At 28.0% G+C, this 22,951-nt stretch overlaps 2 protein-coding genes across 2 annotated transcripts; both read left to right on the top strand.

The window, feature by feature from the left end:
* Positions 1-9,800: 9,800 nt before the first annotated feature.
* LOC113866563 lies at positions 9,801-10,592 on the top strand. Its single transcript, XM_027501388.1, has one exon. The coding sequence runs from the start codon at positions 9,801-9,803 to the stop codon at positions 10,590-10,592; it is 792 nt and encodes a 263-aa protein (XP_027357189.1).
* Positions 10,593-13,644: 3,052 nt separating this feature from the next.
* LOC113867984 (probable vacuolar amino acid transporter YPQ1) lies at positions 13,645-22,447 on the top strand. Its single transcript, XM_027503515.1, has 13 exons — positions 13,645-13,865; positions 15,148-15,190; positions 16,503-16,529; positions 16,649-16,738; positions 17,418-17,590; positions 18,481-18,640; positions 18,721-18,843; positions 19,540-19,659; positions 20,582-20,602; positions 20,813-20,871; positions 21,105-21,195; positions 21,719-21,824; positions 22,244-22,447. The coding sequence occupies exons 1-12, from the start codon at positions 13,645-13,647 to the stop codon at positions 21,773-21,775; spliced, it is 1,185 nt and encodes a 394-aa protein (XP_027359316.1). The 3' UTR covers positions 21,776-21,824; positions 22,244-22,447.
* The last annotated feature ends 504 nt before the right edge of the window (positions 22,448-22,951 follow it).

Below are 22,951 nucleotides of genomic sequence, written 5' to 3'. Positions count from 1 at the left end.
TTAGCCACAACCTTGACAATTGCAAAATTTCTCCCTTTTCTGGGTGTTTGAACCTTTGCATAAAGAAACCTCGAAAAGAGCAACTTGACACCCTGTAAGCATTTTAGATCTTGCGGATACAAACCAAGTTTAGTTCTTTTTTTTTAAAAAAAAAAAAACTTATCCGATTTTTGTAGAAGTTAGACAAAACATTATTTAAAAATAATTATTTTTTTAATAAAAATATATAAATTAATTTTATGAAAAAGAAGTTTAATAAAAAGTCATTTCAATTTAATAAGCGATTTTGAATTTAAATTTGAATAAATAAAGCTGTATTAAATGCTTAGAAATAGGATACACATGATTTTTATTTTCTTGTTTTTGATTTGGGTATAAGTGATATGTAGCTTCTTTCTTGTCACTTAATTATTTATTCTTCTTAGTTTGAAGAGACATTAAAGTTGAGATCAAATTGTGATGTCTCATGTGAGTGAGGCACACAAAATCAACACAATATGCAACTTTGATGTATAAACTTACAACCATTGCATTGGCATATGCTTGGAGATTAATCTGTGGCTCTCTCACCTTCACTTTCATCTCTCTCCCACAACCACCCTCCAATCAAAATCGATTTGGGCCAACTAGCTTCTTAACATTAAACCTGTTTGTACATGAACAATAATCGATTCCCTTAGAAAACATATATATCATTATCGTATAGTATATATTATAGTTCATTCTTAAAAATCATCACCATTTATTTTATATTGAAAATAAAATCTATGCTTCTTTCGATGTAAAACAAAGGGAACAAATAATAGAGTAGTCATATATAATTGATTCAAAACATTAATTGAGTATTTAGTTATATGTATTTTATCAAAATAGAATAGTAATGCAGAATAAACTCACTCCAGTAGTATGGTGAAATATCCACAATAATATAAGAATTTCAATAAAAAAAAAATTCTTAAAAGCTAGTCAAGTTTATTATATAAAGCACTCCATGTAAAATTATCGTTTGTGTATATGTGGTATAAGCAAATATCCTCTTAAACTGTAATACATAATACTATTCTAAAAGTTGTATTCATGCCTACCCTAGATAATTTAAAATTGTAATGACATGTTTTGTTTACTACTAGCATCATAGAACTTTTTTAATACATTGTTTGATCTCAACGTTACTCTAAATATTAGAAAAAATGTTAGATATTTTAGTGAAATAAAAAGGAATAGAGTATATGCTAAACATAGATAAAGTTAAACTAGAGAAACAACATAAGATTTAAGAAACCGTAAGATTATACCCGTAAGATATCTTAAAATTTTACTATATTTTGAATAATATTTATTAATTATTATTAATCAATGTAAAAGAAAAAAATAGCATAAAATAAAACATGCGTTTGTGACAAAATAAAAGCCAAAATTTTAATAAATTCCTACTATAATATAGTTTCTTAAAAGAGCTTATTAAATTTCTACAATAAAAGTTTAATAAAATTCTAAGAGAACAAAAATTTTGTAAATTTTCTAAAACTAATACAATTATTCCTAAAGCTATAAAGAATAACTCCTAGATTATTTTTATCGCAGCATAACCAATAATATTCGTGTATTTTTTCGTCCGAAATTGATTTAGTTTTGTAAGACTTCGCCTTCACTATTCAACTATATCTCTTAGAATATAATTTGAATAATTCATTGAAAGAAATTGAAGAGTGCCATTGGTGTTTGAAGACTAACTCCAATTAAGCATGCTGAGGAGGATCCAAAACATCAAACTTCGTTTTTGAAGCATCTTCAGCAATGGGTCTCAATGCATGACTTTCATGTACATCGATTCTGAATGCATCATTACACCCAAAACAACTAATTATATTCAAAAATGATTTCTTTTTGCGACTTTGACGACTTTGTTTTGTGGAACTTGAGCTTCTATTCATTCTTCCATCCAATTCCTTTTGATCAGATTCTGTATTATTCAAATTCAAAAGCGTATATAACACATGATATATACATAAATGAATGTAAATGTTATATAATAAGATAATGGAAAGCTAAACAATATAGAAATAAATGAATAAAAAAAAAGAAAATTATTATAGTAATGCTATTTCAAAAGAGAAAAAAATCAATTCATTAATATGAAAACAAAACTAAACCAACTTGTTTAGTTTAGTAATTAAATAAAATCATATAATTAACAATTTAAATATGAGTGTTGCACCTCAAAAACCTTTTTTATTGACATGCTTCACCTATTTCGATGTGTAGGGTTGTCAACTATGTAAAGAAATATCTTGGCTTATGGTATTAAAGAACTGAAGAATGCACGCATGAAAAGAAGAAGAAGAAGAAGTTATGAAAGACCTTGTATAATAATAATAATTAAAAAAAAAAAACTTAGAAATTCCTCTAGCTGTCCTTTGATCTTCTTCTGTTTTCTTTGTGAGCTTCTTCCTTTTACTTGAGTCTTTTACCACTTTCACTTGCTATAATTTCTGGCACAAATTAATGAGTTTTTCTTTGAAGATTGTTTAAATTTGTTATGAATCACAATTGATTTTACATCAAGTTACTATAGTTAAATTATAAATACTTTTTTATTTTATTTACATCCAAAATCAATTACAAATATGACATTGAAATTTGGCGACTGATTATAATGCAAAAATATTTAATAGATTTATGTCAAATTACCATGATTAAATTATAAATCGATAAACTTTAGTCATATAATAATAGATATATGATTAAAAATAAAATTTATTTAAAGAATTTATTTTATTTTAATTTTTAACTATTTAATAAAACTTATTTATTAATATTTATTGCTATCATTTTCGTTTCATATAAAGGATTCTTTCATTTGATATTTCTCATATGTGTGTGTAAAGTTATTGCTAATACCATTCACACACATCGTCTAAGAAATTAATTATACGATACTACAAATATTTTACGTAAATATTTAAAAATGATATAATTTTATAAAAAATTACTGCAAGATAACATTTATCTATCTCAAAATTTTAAAAAAAATCTATAATACAAATGCCAGGTATATTTCATAACAAATTTCCATAATTAAATAACATTTTATTTATAAATTTGTTATCCTCCACGCTTCTGAAATTATGATGCGTAAAATTATTTTACAAGTTATAATTTGTCCTTACACTTCATAATTGGATTTTTTAATATAAACACGTTATTCTAAAAACTATAGTCGTATTAAAAAAAAAAATTATTTAAAAATTTTCTACAAAAGCCTAGTCAAATAAATTACTAACGAGATGTAATACAATTAATTTTTGAAAATCATTTTTTTATAATGAAATGATAAAAAATTTAAAAAGTATATTTAATTGATTTAATTAACAATAGTATTTACTAGATTAAATTTTTATTACAATGATTTGAAACTAATCATTGTTATTTATACATTTTTTAGTTAATAAGATGTTTTTTATTCATTGTTATCTTTATGTTTTTATCATTTAAATATTAAAATTTTTATTCAAATTTTAATATTACTAGTGTTTAACTGTAAAGCTTAATTATATTTTTATTTATATAAATATTAGATATTATTGATGTAACATATTTTAAGTTTACATTTACAGTTTTGTTTTGATTTATAAACAATTTTTATATGCTTTATTTTTAGAGTTTTTATCATTTTTTAGTTATTTGAATAAATTGGGTTTGTTACAAATAAATGCTTTAATTTTGTATTTTCGGTTATTTTAACCTTTGACTACTTTTTTAGCGATAACTTTTTTTTACAGATATCATTTCTGTCTGATTCTAGTTGCATTATATTCTACACAATTAGGACTTCAAAATGTATATATGAATCATTAGATTTAGAGTTATTTTTTATATTTTATGATTTTTTGAAGTTGAGACATATTTACTGAATATTGTTACGGGATTGCATTTGGACCCTTGTTATTTAATAATTGTATTTGGGCTTTTAGATATTATTAATGCCCAAATTTTGACCACTTAATTTACCTAATAAGAATCTATAAATAGACTAATAAAGTTTTGAATTTGGGTGCGATTAGACACTTTGAGTTTTTAAGATTTGGCCAAAATAAGAATTCTTGTTTTTACTTTCTCTTGAATTCTCTCATTCTCGTCTGGGTTAAGTGTTTTAATGGAAGACTAAACTCTCTGTTCAATCTGCGGAATCCAAACGCTGTATATCTGATTTGAGTTCTGAGCCAAATTGTTCTGAGTTTGTTTTCTTTTTCTCTAATCTCAAATTTGTGTATTACAATCGTGATTAACTCTTCTGTAGTTAGAATTCAAATTAGGATTCGATAGATATTTTAATTTGATAATTAATTCAAGTTAAGTTAAATGATAATTTGATTTAATCCGTGATTTAGTTCAATTAAGTTATTTGATTAAATTAATAATTGAATTGGATAAACATTCAAACTCATATTAAAATCTTTAGATACTATGATAATCGAGGTTACATGCATTTAGTATTCTATGGATTAATATTTTTAATTTATTTTTATTCAATTTTAATTTGTTCATAATTTAATTTAATCAATTCACAATTTTCAAATCTCCAAAATCTTACTTTCATTATTTTAAAGAAAACTTGAAATTGAATTTAACTGAAGATAGAATCAACATAAGTTAAGCTCTATATTGTAAAATCTTTAGCAATTTTGATAGCAACTTGGTATCGTCTATCAATTATACAATAAATTCTTACAAAATAGTACTACCATGTGACATGATACTTCATTTATTTTATATTTTATTATTAAAATTAATATTTACAAAAAAAGCCTTAAATATATTTTACATATTTAAAAAAATAAAATAAAATCTTTTTCCTCTCCCAATCCCCTCCCTACCTCCAACCTCCACTCCCACCCTTATCCTACTCTCACCTCCAATCCTAACTTTCACTCTCACCCCTCTCCCATTTTCACCCTCTTCCTCCAACTCCACTTTCACCCTCTCTCTTTCCCTTTTTCCAAGTACTTTTTTAATAGAAAGAGTTTACACTCTTTTAATTAAATTAATAAAATATAAATGTGTATATTATTATTTACATTACTTTTATTGATATATTAAAAGGAAAAAATAACAATGCAAACAATTATAAAAATAGACCAATATGTATGTTATTTTAAATTTTAATTAACAGATCTGACTAAAAATGATTGATTAAAAAAATTGAATTGGGAAAGAGAAATAGATGTTTATTAACTAGGATTTTGGAAACTAAATTCTCTTAATGTAAAAATTGTAAGTCTAATTTCAGTTTTACTTAAACAAATAGAGAAAATGATAAATTTTATACACTCTCTCATTTCCCCTTACTTTACAAACTTTCTCTTTCTCTCCCTCAGCCTCTCTTTTCTTCCCAACTCCTCCACTCCCCTCCCCCTCTACAACTCTCTCACCCTCTCAACCCTCCATCTACACTCTGTCTTTTTTCAAAATTTCAACAAACTCTAATAATCTCTTATCCATCTTCAAGTTTTCTTAATCTCCACAGACTCTTCCTCCTTCTTACTTGAAAAATTATGATTACATACATGAAAGAGAATAATTATGCAAAAATTATTTAAATAAAGTTTAGGTAATTTTTTTTATTTTTTTATTTTCATTTAAGTGAATATATTTTTGTTTAAATAAAAATGGAATAGGACATCTAGTTTAAGATTTTGAGTAAAGAGAGAAGTTAAAACTCCCCTTTTGGTGTTGGCCTTCTTACTTCTCTTCTCTCTTCAAAACCTACACATCCTTTGTTTATCTTATTCCACTTCCTCGTCTTCATTGATTGCTTTTAATGATCCCAATTTTATTAGCTTTCTAACTTTAAGAACTTTTCTTAAAGGGTGTAAAGTTAATCTCAATTTCAAAATTTCATATGATAAATGTAATAACTAGAAAAATTTTACTAACATAATTTTTTCATACACTTTTTTTAATACTTTTAATTAGTTAATATTTATTAAGAATTTTAAAAGAATGAGTGAGAATAATTAAATCCAGAGATGAAATAATATGTTTATTTATTTTTGATAAATTTTAGCTAATAATTAAGAATGTGTTAACATAATTTTTGTTAGAATTAAATTCTTCAACTAAGAATTCACATCTATACAAGTTGGTCATAACTATTTAACATGATAACTATATAAAAGGCTTCTAATTTTAATTTTTAAAATGTTTTTAACAAGTTGCATAATTTTTTTAATGAATAACTGCTTGTAAACTTGAAATTTTTATTGTTAATCAAATCTTAATATAATTATTTATGATTATTTTGAAATTTATATTTAAAAAAAATTAATACTGATATGCTTGATGAGGAGTAATCAACAAACTAAATGAAGGAGGTTGAGATTCTGTTTGTCATTGTGAGAGTGTAGGATACTATACCATGTGAAAGCATCACAAAAATGGAAAAAACCATAATTTATTGTTACATAAAAAAAAAACAAATGAAAAATATTAAGCAACAGGTATAAAGGATAACCCGCTATTTGTTGATATCACCTTTTATATCTAACCACCTCCTTAAAATATCTAAACTTAACATAATGTCATTTTAAAAATCAAAACTAACCTCATATTTTTGCATATGTATAAATAACTCTAATTTTTAGTTTCTCAATCAGTTCCAACGTTCAATCCATCTCAAGTGAACATTCACACTCTCAAAAACATTGAAACATAATGCAGAAAAGAGCCTCAAATGTTAAGGCATTGAGAATGCAAGCCCTATTCGTTCTTCCTATGCCTCATTCATTTTTGAATCTTGATGACTTTCCTTCAGTTCCTACAAAACTCTTCCAATTTCAACGAGGAACTCAAAATTCATAACGACGACAATGAAAGGATTGAATAACAACAAGATTTTAGTTTTGCAAGAATTGATCCCTAAGAAACTATTATTTACATTTTTACCAAATAGAAAAATGAAATGGAAACAGTAATACAATATTATATATGAGCAGTTGAAAAAAAATAAAGACAGAGTATAGAAATAAAAAGAAAGATGAAAAACTCACATAATTCTTAAAGTATTTGAAAAGTCATTTCAAAGAATCTTTTAAAATTTGATGAGTTGTTTTATGAATTTGGTATTTATAGATATCACTAAAAAGTTTTTCAAACTCCTTCTAATACAACAATCCTTTAAAATTTTTATTCTTTTTAATATTAATGGATTATTTTTAAATTGTAAAAAATCTTAAATGAATACCAATAGATTTTAATGGACTCTTTAAAAAATCTTGAAAATTCAAATTAAATTCTACTAGATTATTTTTAAGTAACATAAAATCCTAATTAAATACAAACAGACTTTTTTACTTAAAAAAAGTTTTAAAATTTTATGAAATTCTAAACCAATACATCCTCCTAATATTGTTATTTATAAAATAATTTCTAATAATATGTTTATTATTCATCTTATCTTCATGTTTTTATCATCTAAATATTAAATATTTTAAATTTTAATATTAATGTGGTATTTAATTGTAATATATAGAAAATAAAATAAAATTTGTATAATGTTTATGAAATTCAGGTACCTTTTTAACATAAAGAGTTTCCATGTCCCTTTTAATTAAATTAATAAAATATAAATATGTGTATATTATTATTTAAATTACTTTAAAAGAAAAAAAATTAACAATGCAAACAACTATAAGAAGATACCTATACGTTTGTTATTTTAAATTTTAATTAATAAATTTGATTAAACACAATTGTTAAAAATATAATTTAAATTAAAAGAGAAAAATAAATGTTAATTAATTAGGATTTTGAAATCTCTAAGGGAGATCAGAAGTATAGTTCTATTTTCATTTAAATTAAAATATGTTCACTTAAATTAGAACGAAAATTTTATACTCTCTCTTAACTTTTTCTTTCTTTCTCACCGCCCTTCTCTTTCCAACTCTCCCACTCATCCAGGCCTCTACTCCGCCTCCTCCCCAACTCTCCTTCCCACTCTTCCCCTCACAACTCGATTCCCTACCTCGACTTGCACTCTACTTCCTTTCTTGAAATCTCAATAGAGTCCAATGACTTCTTATCTATCTCTAAACATTCCTAGTCTCTACTTATTCCTTTTTTTTTTATTTGGAAAAAAATGTATGATTACATGGAAGAGAGTAATTATGCAAAATTTATTTACATAAAAAATTTATTATTTTCTTTATTTTTATTTAAATAAAAATGAAATTGAACACTTGATTTAAGATTTTGAGTAAAGAGAGAAAGAAGTTAAAACTCTCCATTTAGTGTTGACCTTCTTACTTCAATTCTCTCTTCAAAACCTATATATCTCTTGTCTATCCTATTTCACTTTCTCTTATTCATTGATTGCTTTTATAGGCTTGAATATTTTTTTAGGATTTGTTTGGGAGTTTGAAGGAGAAGGAAAGGGAAGGGTTTGAAGAGGGAAGCAATGGAGGAAAAAAGAAATTAAACCCCTCTTATGTTTGGATGTTTAATATTGAGAGGAAAGGGTGATGAAGGTTAAGTATATAAATGATATTATTATATTTTATACCTTTTATTTATATATTTTTTTATTTTTACAAAAAATAAAAAATAATATTTTTATTTTTTTAAAATAATATTTTTAAAATAAATATTTTATTTTTTTATAATTTTTTAAAAAAAATCTCACTTGAAAAATTAACATTTAAAAAATAATTAAAATCCTAATTGTGAAATAATACGAGAGAGAAAAACTTTAGAAAACTCTTTAATTAGAGAAACTCAAAAAAATTAGAAAAATTTAAAAAAACTAGCATTGAGAGGACTTTGGAAGGTTTAAAAAACCTCCCAAACCCTTCTCCTATCTTCCCTTCCTAAATACAACTCTCAAACATAACTTTAATTATCCAAATTTTATTAGCCTTCTATCTTTAAGAACTTTTCTTAAACTTTTTTTAAAGGGTGTGAAGTCAATCTCAATTTCAAAACTTCGTTGATTAATAAGAACTAGAAAAATTGTAACATATTTTTTTAATACTTTTAATTGGCTAATATTTATTAAAACATTTAAAAGAATGAATGAGAATTATTTAATTAAGAGATGAAATAATATATTTAAATTTTTTAAATAAAATTTAACTAATAATTAAAAGTGTATAAAACAAAAATGTGTTAACAAAATTTTATAAGAATTAAATTCTTCAACTAAAAATTCACATTTATACAAGTTGGTTATAACTATTTAAGATGATAACTATATAAAAGGCTTCTAATTTTAATTTTTAAAATGTGTTTTTAATAAGTTGCATAAATTTTTTAATAAATGGCCGCTTGTAAACTTGAAATTTTTATTGTTAATCAAATCTTAATATAGTTATTTATGAACACTATTTATTTTAAAATTTATAATTTTAAAAAAAAATCTAACTGACATGCTTGATAAGGAGTAACCAATAAACTAAACGAAGGAGGTTGAGATTCTGTTTGTTATTGTGAGAGTGTAGGGTACTATAGCATGTGAAAGCATCACAAAAATGGAAAAAACCATAATTTATGGTTTACATAAAAAAATAAATGAAAAATATTAAGCAACAGGTATAAAGGATAACCCGTTATTTGTTGATAACACCTTTTATATCCAACCACCTCCTTAAAATATCTAAACTTAACATAATGTCATTTTAAAAATCAAAACTAACCTCGTATTCTTGCATATGTATAAATAACTCTAATTTTTTAATTTCTCAATCAGTTCCAACATTCTATCCATCTCAATTGAACATTTACACTCTCAAAAACATTGAAGCATAATGCAGAAAAGAGCCTCAAATGTTAAGGCATTGACAATGCAAGCCCTATCCGTTCTTCCTATGCCTCACTCATTTTTCAATCTTGATGACTTTGCTTCGGTTCCTACAAAACCCATTTCCAATTTCAATGAAGAACACAAAATTCATAATGATGACATTGAAAGCATTGGAGAACAAGAAGATTTCAGTTTTGCAGGAATTGATCCCCAAGGAACACTTATTTTTGCTGATGAGATCTTTGAAAATGGCCAAATTCGACCGTTTTTTAATCAATCTCTTGATTATTCCAACACACAAGGTGATGTGAGCTTGGCTCTCCGATCACCATTGAAGAAATTGTTGATTCAACAGTGCAATAGTTTGTCCCTTGAATCAATTGGTACATCAAAAGATTTGCACAAAGAATCATCACAAAATATAATGATGGTGGAGGTGGAGGCTTCAAACAAAAAATGTCAAAAGAGCAACTCCACAGGGTTCTCAAAGATATGGAGATTTCGACAATACTTGAAACATCGAAGCAACAGTGATGGAGAAGATGTTTTTGTTTCCATAAATCCTTCGATGTCGATATCAAAAAGATCTAATAAGGAAAAGGTTGAAAATATTGCTTCAAAGAAAGAAAAAGGTGATAAACATAAAAAGACAGTGTCAGCTCACGAAAAGCTTTATGTGATGAATAGAAACAAAAAGGAAAATAGTAAGCGGAGATCATTCTTACCTTACAGAAAAGAATTAATTGGGTTCTTTGCCAACAGGAATGGATTCAGCAAGAATCTTCATAGTTTTTGATATTCTAATCCCATTTAGAAATACAGAAAAGTGTTTGTATCTACTTTTGTATATATAGTACTTGTAAGTAAGGCCAAGTTGCATGGATGTTTTAAATCCAAATTGTAATTTAGGAATTTTTTTGCTCTTGATGACAAGAGTTTGTAATCTCCTAAATGATAATTAAGTTGGGTGACTTTTAGTTACATATTACTTTCTTACCTAAACATTATTTAATGTTAAAAATAATAGTTTACATATATATAATTACTTCATTCAAAATAGAAAAAAAAAACTAACAAACAAAGATATCATTAAATTTAAAGAATGGTGTTTAAAGAAACCAATGGGTAAATTAATTAGTTTTCTACGTGTTTATAGAGGCATAACGTGAGAGAAACAAAAAAGTTTTGCATGCTAATTATGCTAACCAAAAAGGCATTTTGTTTCAATATTTTTTTAAAATAAATGAGATCAATAGGTTTAAAAAATATGTTTTTGCTTAATATTTCGTCAATAATTAATATATTATTATATTTCAAAATATAATAAAATATAAATTCCAAACAATTTACGTATTTTATAGTTTGTTTTTCCATTTTATTTTTTATTTTATGAAAAATAATATAATATAACTTGGAAATTCACCCAAACTCGATTTATTAGGATGACTATTTTTGAGAATTTGGATACATAAATTTGTTAGAAATATTGGGAATATTGTGGTGATCTTGACTTAACTTTGGAATACGTTTTTATTTCATGTGACTTAGGGTATGTTTGAGAATTAATTTTTAGAAGAGAAGAAAGTCTTATTTTTTTTCAATGTGAATTAAAAAAAAAGTTACAACATCATATATAATAATTGATAGCAATTTCTAATTTATTCTGTTGTAATTTTTCAAAATACTGTACGATAAAAATTAATATTAAAAGCACGATATTCTATATTAGTTAGAGATGCCAAAACAAGACATATTATTTCTTTCTACTAATTGATTCTTAAAATACAAGAATGACTAAATTTGCATACTTGTATTAAAAAAAATAGACATTTAATGGAAAAAATAAAAAATCCTAAATGAGATTTCAAATTTAATATTAATTTTATTAATCATTGTCCTAATCTTGGGGATCAAGATATGAAAATGTTCACCAAATAAAATTTCTAAGCAATCTCTTAGCTCCATCTAACTATAAATTACTGTATAATCTAAAATAATATAATTTTAATTTTATTTTATTTATGAATTTATTTTTTAATCTTTATTTAAACAAACATTAATACTAAATCTATTTAGAGGAAAATAATTTTTCGTTATTTAATTTCTAATCTCAAAAATATTTTGAAATTAAAAGATGGTCTAATTAAATTGAATTAGACCATCTTTTTAAAAACAGTTTGTTTCCTATAAGTTAATAGAAATTTAGAGTTTGTTTCCTTTTTTTAAAAGTAAAATTAGTTTGTTAATTTAAATTGTATTTTTATTTTCTTCTTAATTTTTTAAATATAATTTTTAAAAATTTAAAACTAAAAGATAAACAAACAAAAAAAGTTTTCATGATTATGAATAAAAAATAACCAGATAAAGATTTAAAATTTATCACTAGCAAAATAAAAAGATTTAAATTTGTCAACAACCACTTTTTAACGGTAAAGTTACCAAAAAAAAAAAATTACATTCAAATCAAGTAAAAATAATATAAATGTTATTTAATCATTTTCCATGATTATGAATAAAGAATAAGCAGATGAAAGTTAAAATTTTTTGACTTTTCAGTAGTCAAGTTACCAAAAATGTTTATATTCAAATTATAAAAATAAATTTAAGTACAAAAATATCAAATTTTAAATTCAAAATTATAAAAAAAATTAACAACTAAAAATCCCCACATTCAACATATATCATACAAAATTATTAAAAAAAATCTTAAAGTACAGGTATAATTTTTTATATTTTTTTAATTTTCTATAAAATTCCATAATTTAGTATTCAGCAATTTTTTCCATGTAAAAAACGTTATTTTTACGCTACTGTCCACGTTAAAAAATCTATCGTAACAAACCGCGCGTCAAGGATTTTGATAAGACTTTTTCTTATTTGCAAGGTTCATACATACATGTGCTGAATTGTGTGACTCTCTCTCTTCTGGAACACATTTTTCAGTCACTGTTTTAAATTGCACTTCTCAATCTTCATTACGCATCAAGAATCTGATGATCCAAAGTGGATATTAAGATTATCTTTCAGCTAGTAACTAGGTATTCATTTTTTCTCATACGTTCAAGTTTTGTTGCTTTGAAAAGAATCTCTTTTACGCATGTTCAACCATTACGATTATGATCATGTTGCCCTGTTGCGATTCCTCTTGCGTCAATGGCCACATTTCATGTTTTTTTACCATTTCGTGACTAAATCGTTAGTGCTATTAATTTAGAATATTGGCATTGTTATATACGCTTTACTCTGGTTATCCATTTATCTTCCCTTGCATGTCTTTCTTCGTTACCTGTGAGTATGAATCCTTTTCTCTCGTGCTGTTTCCACGGCAAAGGTTTTATATGTGCATTTATTTTTGTTTTTTTCACAGTTGTTACCAAAGTTCTTGTTTCAGAGCGCGTTGCATTTTAATCAAGTGTTTAGTTTTTGACTGGCCCGTTTTCAATCAATATACCAAATTTCAATAACTCAGTCTAGTATGTTGTTATGCATATAATGTGTTTTATTATGACCTAACTTATCATCCAATGTTACAAATTTGTATTTTTTCCTTAAAATATTGGGGCAAGTCATATTCATTAGTTTATATGAATATAAAAACTTTATGAAAGACACGTGGACAAGACCAGGATTCTTTTGTTGTTGTATTATTATTTACTGTATACCTGTTTATTTTTTGTATGACACCTTTGTCTTCTTATGCCATGTTCTGAATCACTTACAGTACTTTGCTTGTGTCTTGTTAAGAGAAATTTCTGCAACTGCAACTGACTTATTTATTATGCATTTGCTTTTAGTTTTTTCACTCTCCATGTTCTTGATTATATAACAGATAGCAGCTCTCTGATGCAATGGATGATTTTGCGAACTCCACGTCATTGTGTCTTGGGAGTCAGCAATGCATGCAATGGGCCAAAATGAGCAGTGATGTGAAAGACAGAGTTTCCACCACATTAGGTATAATCAGTGTCATTGTTTGGGTTGTTGCTGAGATACCTCAACTAATCACAAACTACAAAGAAAAATCTTCTGAGGGTCTCTCTGTTACTTTCTTGTTGACATGGATAATCGGGTAAATTAACTTTTCTTTTCTTTTCTTTTCTTTTTTTCTACTTTGCAAGGGCTGCGACATTATTATTCTGTTATGCTTCCATCTTCATTAATCAATTATTAATTATTCTTATTTATCCTTTGAATATCTAACATCACTTGATACTTAGTGAAATATCGTTAACCTTGAATTGACTATGTCACCGTGATTTTTGTACTGAGCTAATCAATCCAACGATTAAATTCACCGAACACAAATTAAAATGTGTCAAAGGGAACTTTCTTCTCAGTTTATGTAAGAAGTAGGAAGCATGTCATTGTCAATTAGGGGAATCCAGAGTTTTAAATTTTAAGGAAAAGAGAAGTTAATGGAATTAAAACATGATAATACAATTGTTCCAATGCTAAGTTGCCACCTGTACGTGATGTGCTCTGTGCCAAAATTTTTGAGTTCTCGTATTTTCTTGAATGGATGTGAGTAAACGTCAATGTTGAATTCGTTCAGCAAGAAAGACTAAAATAAAAGATCTTGTGAAGACGTAAGAACCAAAGCAAAAATTTGCAAAAAGGTAGGGACCAAAAAGATATTTAAGCCAATGTTGAAATAGGTACTTAGAAGCTTTAGAATCAAGGGATTTTATAGTAATAGTAAGATGGAATATATAGACAGTTTAGCAAAACATGATATAACAAAATTTTGGAGGTGAAAATTGGGGACCACACCATACGCCAAGTTGCACAGTTTAAGTATGATTCCACAGTGCTTATCAAACTATGAAGAAAATTCTTCAATACTCCGTGCTGTTGGACAACAAAGTGAAAACAAGAGCAAAAGAAGTGTAGTGGGAATGAGAGGCTGAGGTGGAAGAGTGAAAGTATAGGAAAAAAGTATTTTGGGAATGAAAAAATATCTCTTATTGAGGAGAAAAATACAAAAGCTCATTTCAGATGATTTGGTCGTAGACCAACCTGCCTACCAATTGAAAGATAGTTTGGTTAAAAGAGGTTGAGGAAGACCACAGAATACTACAGAAGGAACCATTAGAAGGACCTCAACTTTTAAGAAATTTTTTTTTTCAGGAGTTCAATGTCATCGAGCCAATGATTGATCCGTGTATAGCCAACTCGACTTGGTTAATCCTGATTGTTGTATCTCTATCTGATCTCTAAACCCTCTTGAGTGTTATGCTTTTAAGTCTTCTCATTCCACAACCCCTATATTTTTCTGATTTTGTTGTGTCCGGATGAAGGTGTTAGTGTGTCACCATGTCCTATATTTGATACAATTTTTTTTTTTTTTGCAGAGATCTATTCAACCTCTTCGGATGCTTGCTAGAACCTGCTACTGTGAGTGGTTCTGTTGTCTCATAGTTTGAGAAAATTGCTCTTGAATAGTTCTAAATCCTCCAAACCATTCTTCCTAATAATTCTCCTAATCATTAAGTGACCAAAGAATACTTATGTTTCCAAGATATTAAATCATTCTAATTTTTCATTTAATATTTTCTTTATAAAATACTAGAAGGATTATTAAGAAGCTGTTTAGAAGGATATAGAATTACATTTTGCTTTTACTTTCTCATATTATTAACATTCACATCACAATACTGTTGAACAAAATCCAAGGAGCAAGGCACTTTGTAGGAACGGGCGCTAATCAAATAATTAAATTCATGCGTGAAATATTAAATATTTTATAATTAAAATGTAGGTATTAGAGAAAATTAAGTTTGTTACTGGTTTCTTAGATTATGACTTTTTCTATCAATCCTGGGTTCTGAAGAGAAGAAATTACTTGAAAAACCGCGGAAATCCTATCTACTTCTTGACAACTGACAACCCTCATGAAATAAAAAAATTTCTGAAAATATATTAAACAATATGACACTACTAGATAAAAAAAATTCGAATGAGAAGTTGTTGCATAGAATCTGCAGATATATCTGAGACACACCATGTAATTCAGAAACTGAAGATTCTAAAACAGGACCTTCCAATCATTAGCTTCATATAGTCTCAACTAACCAAGACAAAAGAACTTTTCGGACATTCCTATACAACAATCTCCTTCGAAAGAAATTTGAAATACCAAATTATGAAAAATTGATAACAAAATCATTTACCAGCAGTGAGACCTGATTCTTGTTCAATTCATGGTTAAGATTATCCTTCTCCATAGTTTCTTTAGTTTGTACACATTTAGAAAAAAAACTCACTGATAAATACTTCAATTGCGATGTCAACTCAACCTTCCTATTGCTTCAGAAAGAGATGCAGGGAGTTGTTGCAGTATATGTGACACACTAATTTGATGTTTTCTTCTTAGTCTCCCTATTTATACTTATACTATTTATATTCTCTCAGATGGTGCAATTTTTAAAGAGAAAGATAAAACTAAGAAAAATATTGATGTTTATAGGCCATAAGAAAATTGTTTCAGTACAATTCAACATTTCCCCTCAAATTGGTGCATAGATATCAGTCATGCTAACTTGTTTCATATAAGCTGACCAGTATTCAGTCTTGGACATGTTTTAACAAAATCAACCCTTCTCAAAGCATAAAATTAGCCCAATGTATAATTTGAAAATACAGAATTTGTGATGCCTAACATAATAAGGGACTGATAAGTGGATGATTTTGTTACTTGTTTATGCAGCTTCTTACTCAACTTTATACGGCAGTGGTAAGGACTCTAGCTGAAGACTGAGGGAACCTGAGTCTGCGTACTTAGAAAATCAATTTATCTGACTTTTCCTGCCTCCACTAATTGAATAACCTTTTTCTTTCTATGTTAATGTGCAGCTCTATACCATTATAACTCTTTCACTTTGTTTACAAGCAATTTACTATGGACACATATATCCTAAACTGAAATGCAATAGACAGCTCAAGGTACAGATTCGTATACTTTTTCTTGCAAGCAAAATTATTGATAGACTGTTATATGTTTGTTGATGAATATTACTATTTCAAGATTAAAGATATTATGTTATTATATGTGAAGGTAAGCAAGCAGCAAATGGTAGAAGTAATATAAGTTATTCTATGTGAGACGAAGCTAACTTCCCACTTATGGACTCCTGGCAAAATATGTTTCCAGTAAAAGTGTATATACCAGATTCCTATTTAATTGGAATCAAAATTAAATCTCAAGTTGTATATAAAAGAATCTGTCAGCATGTTAAACTCACTTTACAAGTCTAACTCTGGATCTCAAATCAATTTGTGTAGAGTTTTGGTCTCATTATTCATCTCTTTGGAGTATATTATCGTCTTAGATGGTAGACAGAGAGTTAGATTAATCTAAGTAGAATCTTTGTGTCTATTTATGCTATATCATATAATATTTTATTAAAAATAATTGGGGGGCATTTTTCCTTTATCTCTTGGAACTATGCAATCATAGTAGGTTCTAGAGCATTAGATAAGCAATACATTATTTCTCCACTAGAAGTATGTTCTAAGAGTTTCTAAGCAATCTAGCCGAGTACGGAGACTTCAGACTTTTAATACATTTCAGTAGCGTACTATATTATTTCCATTTGTTTTCTAACATTCTAAGCATAAACAGATTGACACACCAACAAATGCAGAACAAGGCAAGAGTGGAATGGAAAGAGCCAATGATGCTAATCAGAGCATTGAGTTTGATCGTCTCGAAAGACCAGGCGTTGGTTTGAGTTCTCCAATTCCTCTTCCAGCACATGCTCAAAAAACTTTTGTTGAAAGACAATTATACTACCAGTAATTAATCTCTCTCATTGAAATTTATGCAAAATTTCCGGCAGTACTCTAGCTTCCTTATCAACTTCTATATCTTGGTGTGATAGGCACCAAAAAAAGCATATCTGATTCCCTCTATCAAGGGCAGTATATAATTGAAATTTTTGGATTGTTTTGATCAAAAGGGTTAGGTTGTAAATTATTGTGGCGTGAGAATGTTCAGGAAGTCAAATAGTGGATAAGTTAATTTTATTCTATGCAAACTGGCCATGACCTTTCCCAACATTAAGAGATAAGATTGTAAAGGGAAAATAGAAATAATCTATGGTTAATAAAAACAATGATTTACAACTTGCTTGGAAACAGGAGTGGGATGTCTACCCTACTTAATTTTGCGGTTCATTATCCTTTAGTTAGGATCTTCACTTCAAAGAATAATGCTAATTCCATAAACTACTGTACAGAAGATCCTTATGACCCCATTTGCTTAAGGAAAAAGCAATTGTTGAAACTAGTACAGTGATTAAAAAAGTGCTGAAATGAATTGACTAGTCTAAAAAATTTATGATTGTAAGAATGTGCAAAAACACAGTTGTGAAAGTAACAACACTCAACAGATGTATTGTGAATATTTGGTTCCATCGAATGATCTGCTACATATAGTTCCAAAATCTTCAATATTTCTCTTGATTTAGCTTTGCTGATTCTCTTAGATATGTGCCCTTATTTTAGCTTTCCTTTTTAAATTTCACTAAGATTTATCTTCCTTCTCTTGGTATTGCTGAGTGTGTATGATTTCTTGTGGGGTATTTTAAAGGAAATAGGCATAACTGTGCTCACAAAAGTTCTAGTGGATTTGTTTCTCCGTGCATAGAAAAGTTCTTATAACTCATCTGTTTTGAATTCATTAGGTCAGCAAGATATCTATCAAAAACTGGCACTCCATCGACATCTATCTTAGGCCAAAGATCTACTCCTCTTATTGTCAACCCTATACAAGAGCCCTTGCTTGGTTCAGCTATCCTTGCACAATCTGCGCCGGTTTTAAAGACTAAAACTACTCTTTGTTTGGTAAACTTTTCTCCCAGTTGTCTTATATATAACAGTGACTGTGCCAGATTTGAAATCTAATCACATGTAGTCTTGTTCAGGTGTCAACATTAACTTTTCTTGGTGCCTTCAATCTGCTTCAGTCACCAGATGCAAGAAGTCATTCCATGAGCTCAAAACCAAGACAAGAATTTGTGATTTATGTTGGAAGAAAGCTTTTGCAGGTAAAAAGAAACTCACAAATTGGTTACACATGCAAAGGAGAGATTATTTCTCTATGGATATTCATCTGGCTGTTGTAATTTAGCCATTGCATCCTATTAGAATAGGAATAGCATGATTAGCTGCAAATTACTTATCCCCCCTCCCCCCCCAAACTGAACTATGTGTTGAAGATGGTATTTGTCCCACCAAAATGTCCTTTGCAAAAGACTAGGGCCTAGTTTGGATGAGCTTAAGCAGAAACACTTTAAGGAGGAAAAATAAGGAGATAAAATAAATAAAACTTTTTTTCTAAGTTAAAATCAACTTATACACCTTAATTTTTGGAGAAGTTAAGAAAATTTCTAAACAGTAAAAGAGCATAAGTTAATTTTAAATTATAAAAATAATTTTTTTTCTTCATCTCCTTATTTTTTTTCTCCTACAAATACTGCTGCAAAAGTTTATCCAAATTAGGCCTAAGTCACCTGAACCACATAGGACCTTCTGCATTTGTTATTCTTAAACAGTTTGGTTATATTAGGTGATGGGAGGTTATCTTTGGCATTACTCAATCATGGGTTAAAAAAGCAATAATTTTGTGGATGACTAAAGATTCAAAATTAACCAACATGGATGGCTACATTGATTTTTAAAATGTTTAAAGGAAATGAATTTTCCTGTTACCTTTCTATTATAATTTCTTACAGCAATCGCAGGTTAGTGGCAATCACTTGTCAGAACATGATGTGGTAGGAGAGAGTAGCGTTGGTACTCTACTTGGTTGGGCAATGGCACTTATATATATGGGTGGAAGACTTCCTCAAATCTGTTTAAATGTGAGTTATATTTTCCAGTAGTCTATATTGGAAAACCTTCTAATTCAATTTATTTATGTGGGAAAAAAGAATTTCATTTAAATGATATTGAGCGGTACTCATTCATCACATCATTTTTATAACCGCTTTGTTGAGGACTTGAAAAATATGCTGTGGAAAAAATAAAAGAAACAGAATGCTCTTTAGTCTGCATGTATTTAACATTGACAATATATATACAACATAACAAACAAACAAACAAACAAACAACAAAGTTGTACCTCACTAATTGAGGTTAGTTATATGGCTTACAGTTACACAACACTAAACTCCAAATTCAAATTATCCAAAATATTATTTATCTATAAGATCCCTTTTAATCATTTCTTCCAAAGTTCTTCTAGGTCTTCTATTACCCTTTTTAACTAGGCTAAAAGTTATGTGATCTACTATCCTCACTAGTCATTCTAATAACCTTTACATGTATCCAAACCACCTTAATTGATTTTCTGTTATCGCCTTCTCAGTAGTTGTTATTGCAATATTTCTTTTTATACAATTGCTTCTTATCTTGTCATTTCTTGTGTGAGCACTCATTGATCTTAGCATTTTCATTTCTGCAACTTGTACTTTTTTCTTGTATTGTCCCTTTAAAGCCCAACAATCACTACTTCAAAGGATAACTGGTAGTATAGCACTACAATAAAACTTTCCTTCAAGCTTTATAGGTACTTTACAATCACAATGACAATATGACAATATAAATAATTTAAATATTTATTTTTTGTATTTTCCAAAGAAAATTGTATGCAGTATATTTGGAAGTTTAAAACTCATCTAATATACTTTCTTTGCTAGTGGAGCTACACTTTGAGCTGGATTGACTTGTCTTGTTCTCTTTCTAATTTCTTTTAACTCATGATAATTTTCATCAATTTTGCAGATCAGAAGGGGTAACTGTAAGGTTAGGAACTCCAACCACTGTACCTATGATCATTTATGTGTTTGTTCCTATTTATATAGCAAGTAAAAATTTTGAGATGGGGTTATGGGAGGGACATTTCTGCCCTTCAGATCCCCCTTCCCTGTGCAGTAAAAATATTTCTGTCCAGTTGTATGAAGCAGTTTTAATTAGTTCACTTTGCAGAACATAAACCATTTCTATGATATGTAGGGCATCAATCCTTTGATGTTTCTCTTCGCTTTAATCGGGAATGTCACTTACGTAGCAAGGTAAGCTTCCAGTTTATTATCTTCTTTATTTTAAAGTCTCAGACATAACCAAAATGACCTTTTACATCAGAAAAAATAGAGATGGATTGAACTTTTACTAAAATGACCTTTTACAAATATTCAAAGAACATACATATCATAATGCAACTATCATCAAAAGCTTAAAATATTCGGTGAACACACGTGAATGACATTTATATTATATTTCAAACAATGTACTTCGTTTTATGTAGCATACTTGTCAGAAGCTTGGAGTGGTCCAAAATTGCCCCAAATCTACCGTGGCTCATAGAACCAGGAGGATGTGCCCTTCTTGATCTTTTTGTATCCTTTTCTTTACCCGTTTATCTTTTACCAAATTGTTCTCGCTAGAGTGTATTCTATCTAACATAAATTATATGTAGTATAAGATGGATAGCCTTCGAATTTACCCATATCTGTATTTATGAGTAAATTGTTACTTTACTGTCCCTTTAATCTTTGACTTAACAAACTCTCATCTTAATCTTTGATTTTTCAAATTCCCTTCACTTGAAAGACTAAAGTAGTTTATTCCGATATTTATATACATGTAATCTGAGTCCTCTGAGACTTAGATAGGCCCATATATTTTCTCATGTTGGATTTTCTTCAATAAGAATTTCTGTGAAAGACACTAAGGAAATAATCAAAGAATACAATATTTAAGAGCCACATTGACCGGTAAAAAATTGGAAATGCATAATTACACCATGAAAGTTGAACTTCCAAACAAAAAGGTTTAAGGAAGACAATATTGTGACATTCCTCTTGAGCCATAGTAGAAAGACAGCTGGCAGAAATTGGTCTACCTTAATATCAGTTTTAGATTTTAATGCAATATATATACTTCAAACATAGGGCCTCCCAAGGCCAGGAGAGTTAGCACAGACATCAACGTGCTGCCTAGATGAGGAAGAAACATGGGTTTTCAGGTATCTCTCTCTCTCTCTCTGTGTGTGTGTGTGTTTGTGTGGTGCACATGTTCATGTTTTGGTATGTGTTTCTGTATGTCATATTTCTATCACCTCAATCATCCTTGTTAGAATATAAAGAAATATCCTTCAATAACTTATCATATCTTAGATTACCTTTAGGATTAGTTTTTCTATTATTACATCATTATCATTTAAGATTGAATTACCATATTTCTTAATCTCATGCTTTGTTTCCTCATATGGTTAGGATTATAATTACTATAAATAAGGATTAGTCCTTTAGGATTTATGAATATCTCATCACATTGTAGCATATTTCAATTAATATAACTCTTTTATCTTTTGCCTCTATTCTGTTCTATACCTAAAACACCATCATGAACTTTTTTTTTTCTTTTCCTTCTTTGTTGTAGCAGCTTACTAATTAACATCTAGTTAAGAGAAGTGCTTTCTCTAGTTAATTAGTTTGCTATGAATGTATATACATTTAGCACGGTTAGCCTGGTGTCAGTGGTGTGTGTACATATTTCTTTATGCTCTTTCAATAGGTGGAGGAGTCATTTGGAGGACACTGAATACTAATTAAGAGGAACCTTAATTATTGTAAATGATTCTGTTGCACATAACTATGTGTTGTTTGCTAAAGAAAAGGAAGAAAGCAGTATGATTTACAAACTGAATCAAAATTGTATTATCCTGGAAATTTTGCAATGAAGAATATTCATTGGAGTTGTGTTGTAAACTGATAGATGTATATACTAGAGGAGAGGTTAATTATAATTTTGCCACAGAAAAACTAAAGTAGTGGTTTTTTCTTTAAAAAAAAAAAAACAAGAACCATCAAGAATTAAGTGAAAAAATAGGACCTATTGTTGGTCGTGCTACATAGATAAGCTTGAAAATACTGTTTCGGAGAAGTTCCATCAGTTGTTAAGATCATGATCTCTTAAATCTGGTCATGCTATCAATGATAGATCTTATATTGTAATTTCTTATATTCACTATAGACTACGGTTAAAACAATGTGCTTTTTCCAATGAACAACGACATGCATCGATGACAAAAAATAAAAACCACAACTTTATGTTGTGCTATCTATCCATGGAGATCGGATTAAACTGGTT

Source organism: Abrus precatorius, unplaced genomic scaffold, assembly GCF_003935025.1.
Source record: "Abrus precatorius isolate BTA unplaced genomic scaffold, Abrus_2018 Scaffold5, whole genome shotgun sequence".
In the NCBI taxonomy this organism is placed as follows: Eukaryota; Viridiplantae; Streptophyta; class Magnoliopsida; order Fabales; family Fabaceae; genus Abrus; species Abrus precatorius.
Note: the sequence above shows the minus strand (reverse complement) of the source record. Positions and strands in the feature narration are given on the sequence as shown.

Coding starts and splice junctions, on each gene's coding strand:
- LOC113867984 (XM_027503515.1), top strand. CDS start 13,645: ATGGATGATTTTGCGAACTCCACGTCATTGTGTCTTGGGAGTCAGCAA. Junction 13,866..15,147: donor TTGTTGACATGGATAATCGG/GTAAATTAACTT, acceptor TTTTTTTTGCAG/AGATCTATTCAACCTCTTCG. Junction 18,641..18,720: donor CTAAAACTACTCTTTGTTTG/GTAAACTTTTCT, acceptor AGTCTTGTTCAG/GTGTCAACATTAACTTTTCT.
- LOC113866563 (XM_027501388.1), top strand. CDS start 9,801: ATGCAGAAAAGAGCCTCAAATGTTAAGGCATTGACAATGCAAGCCCTA.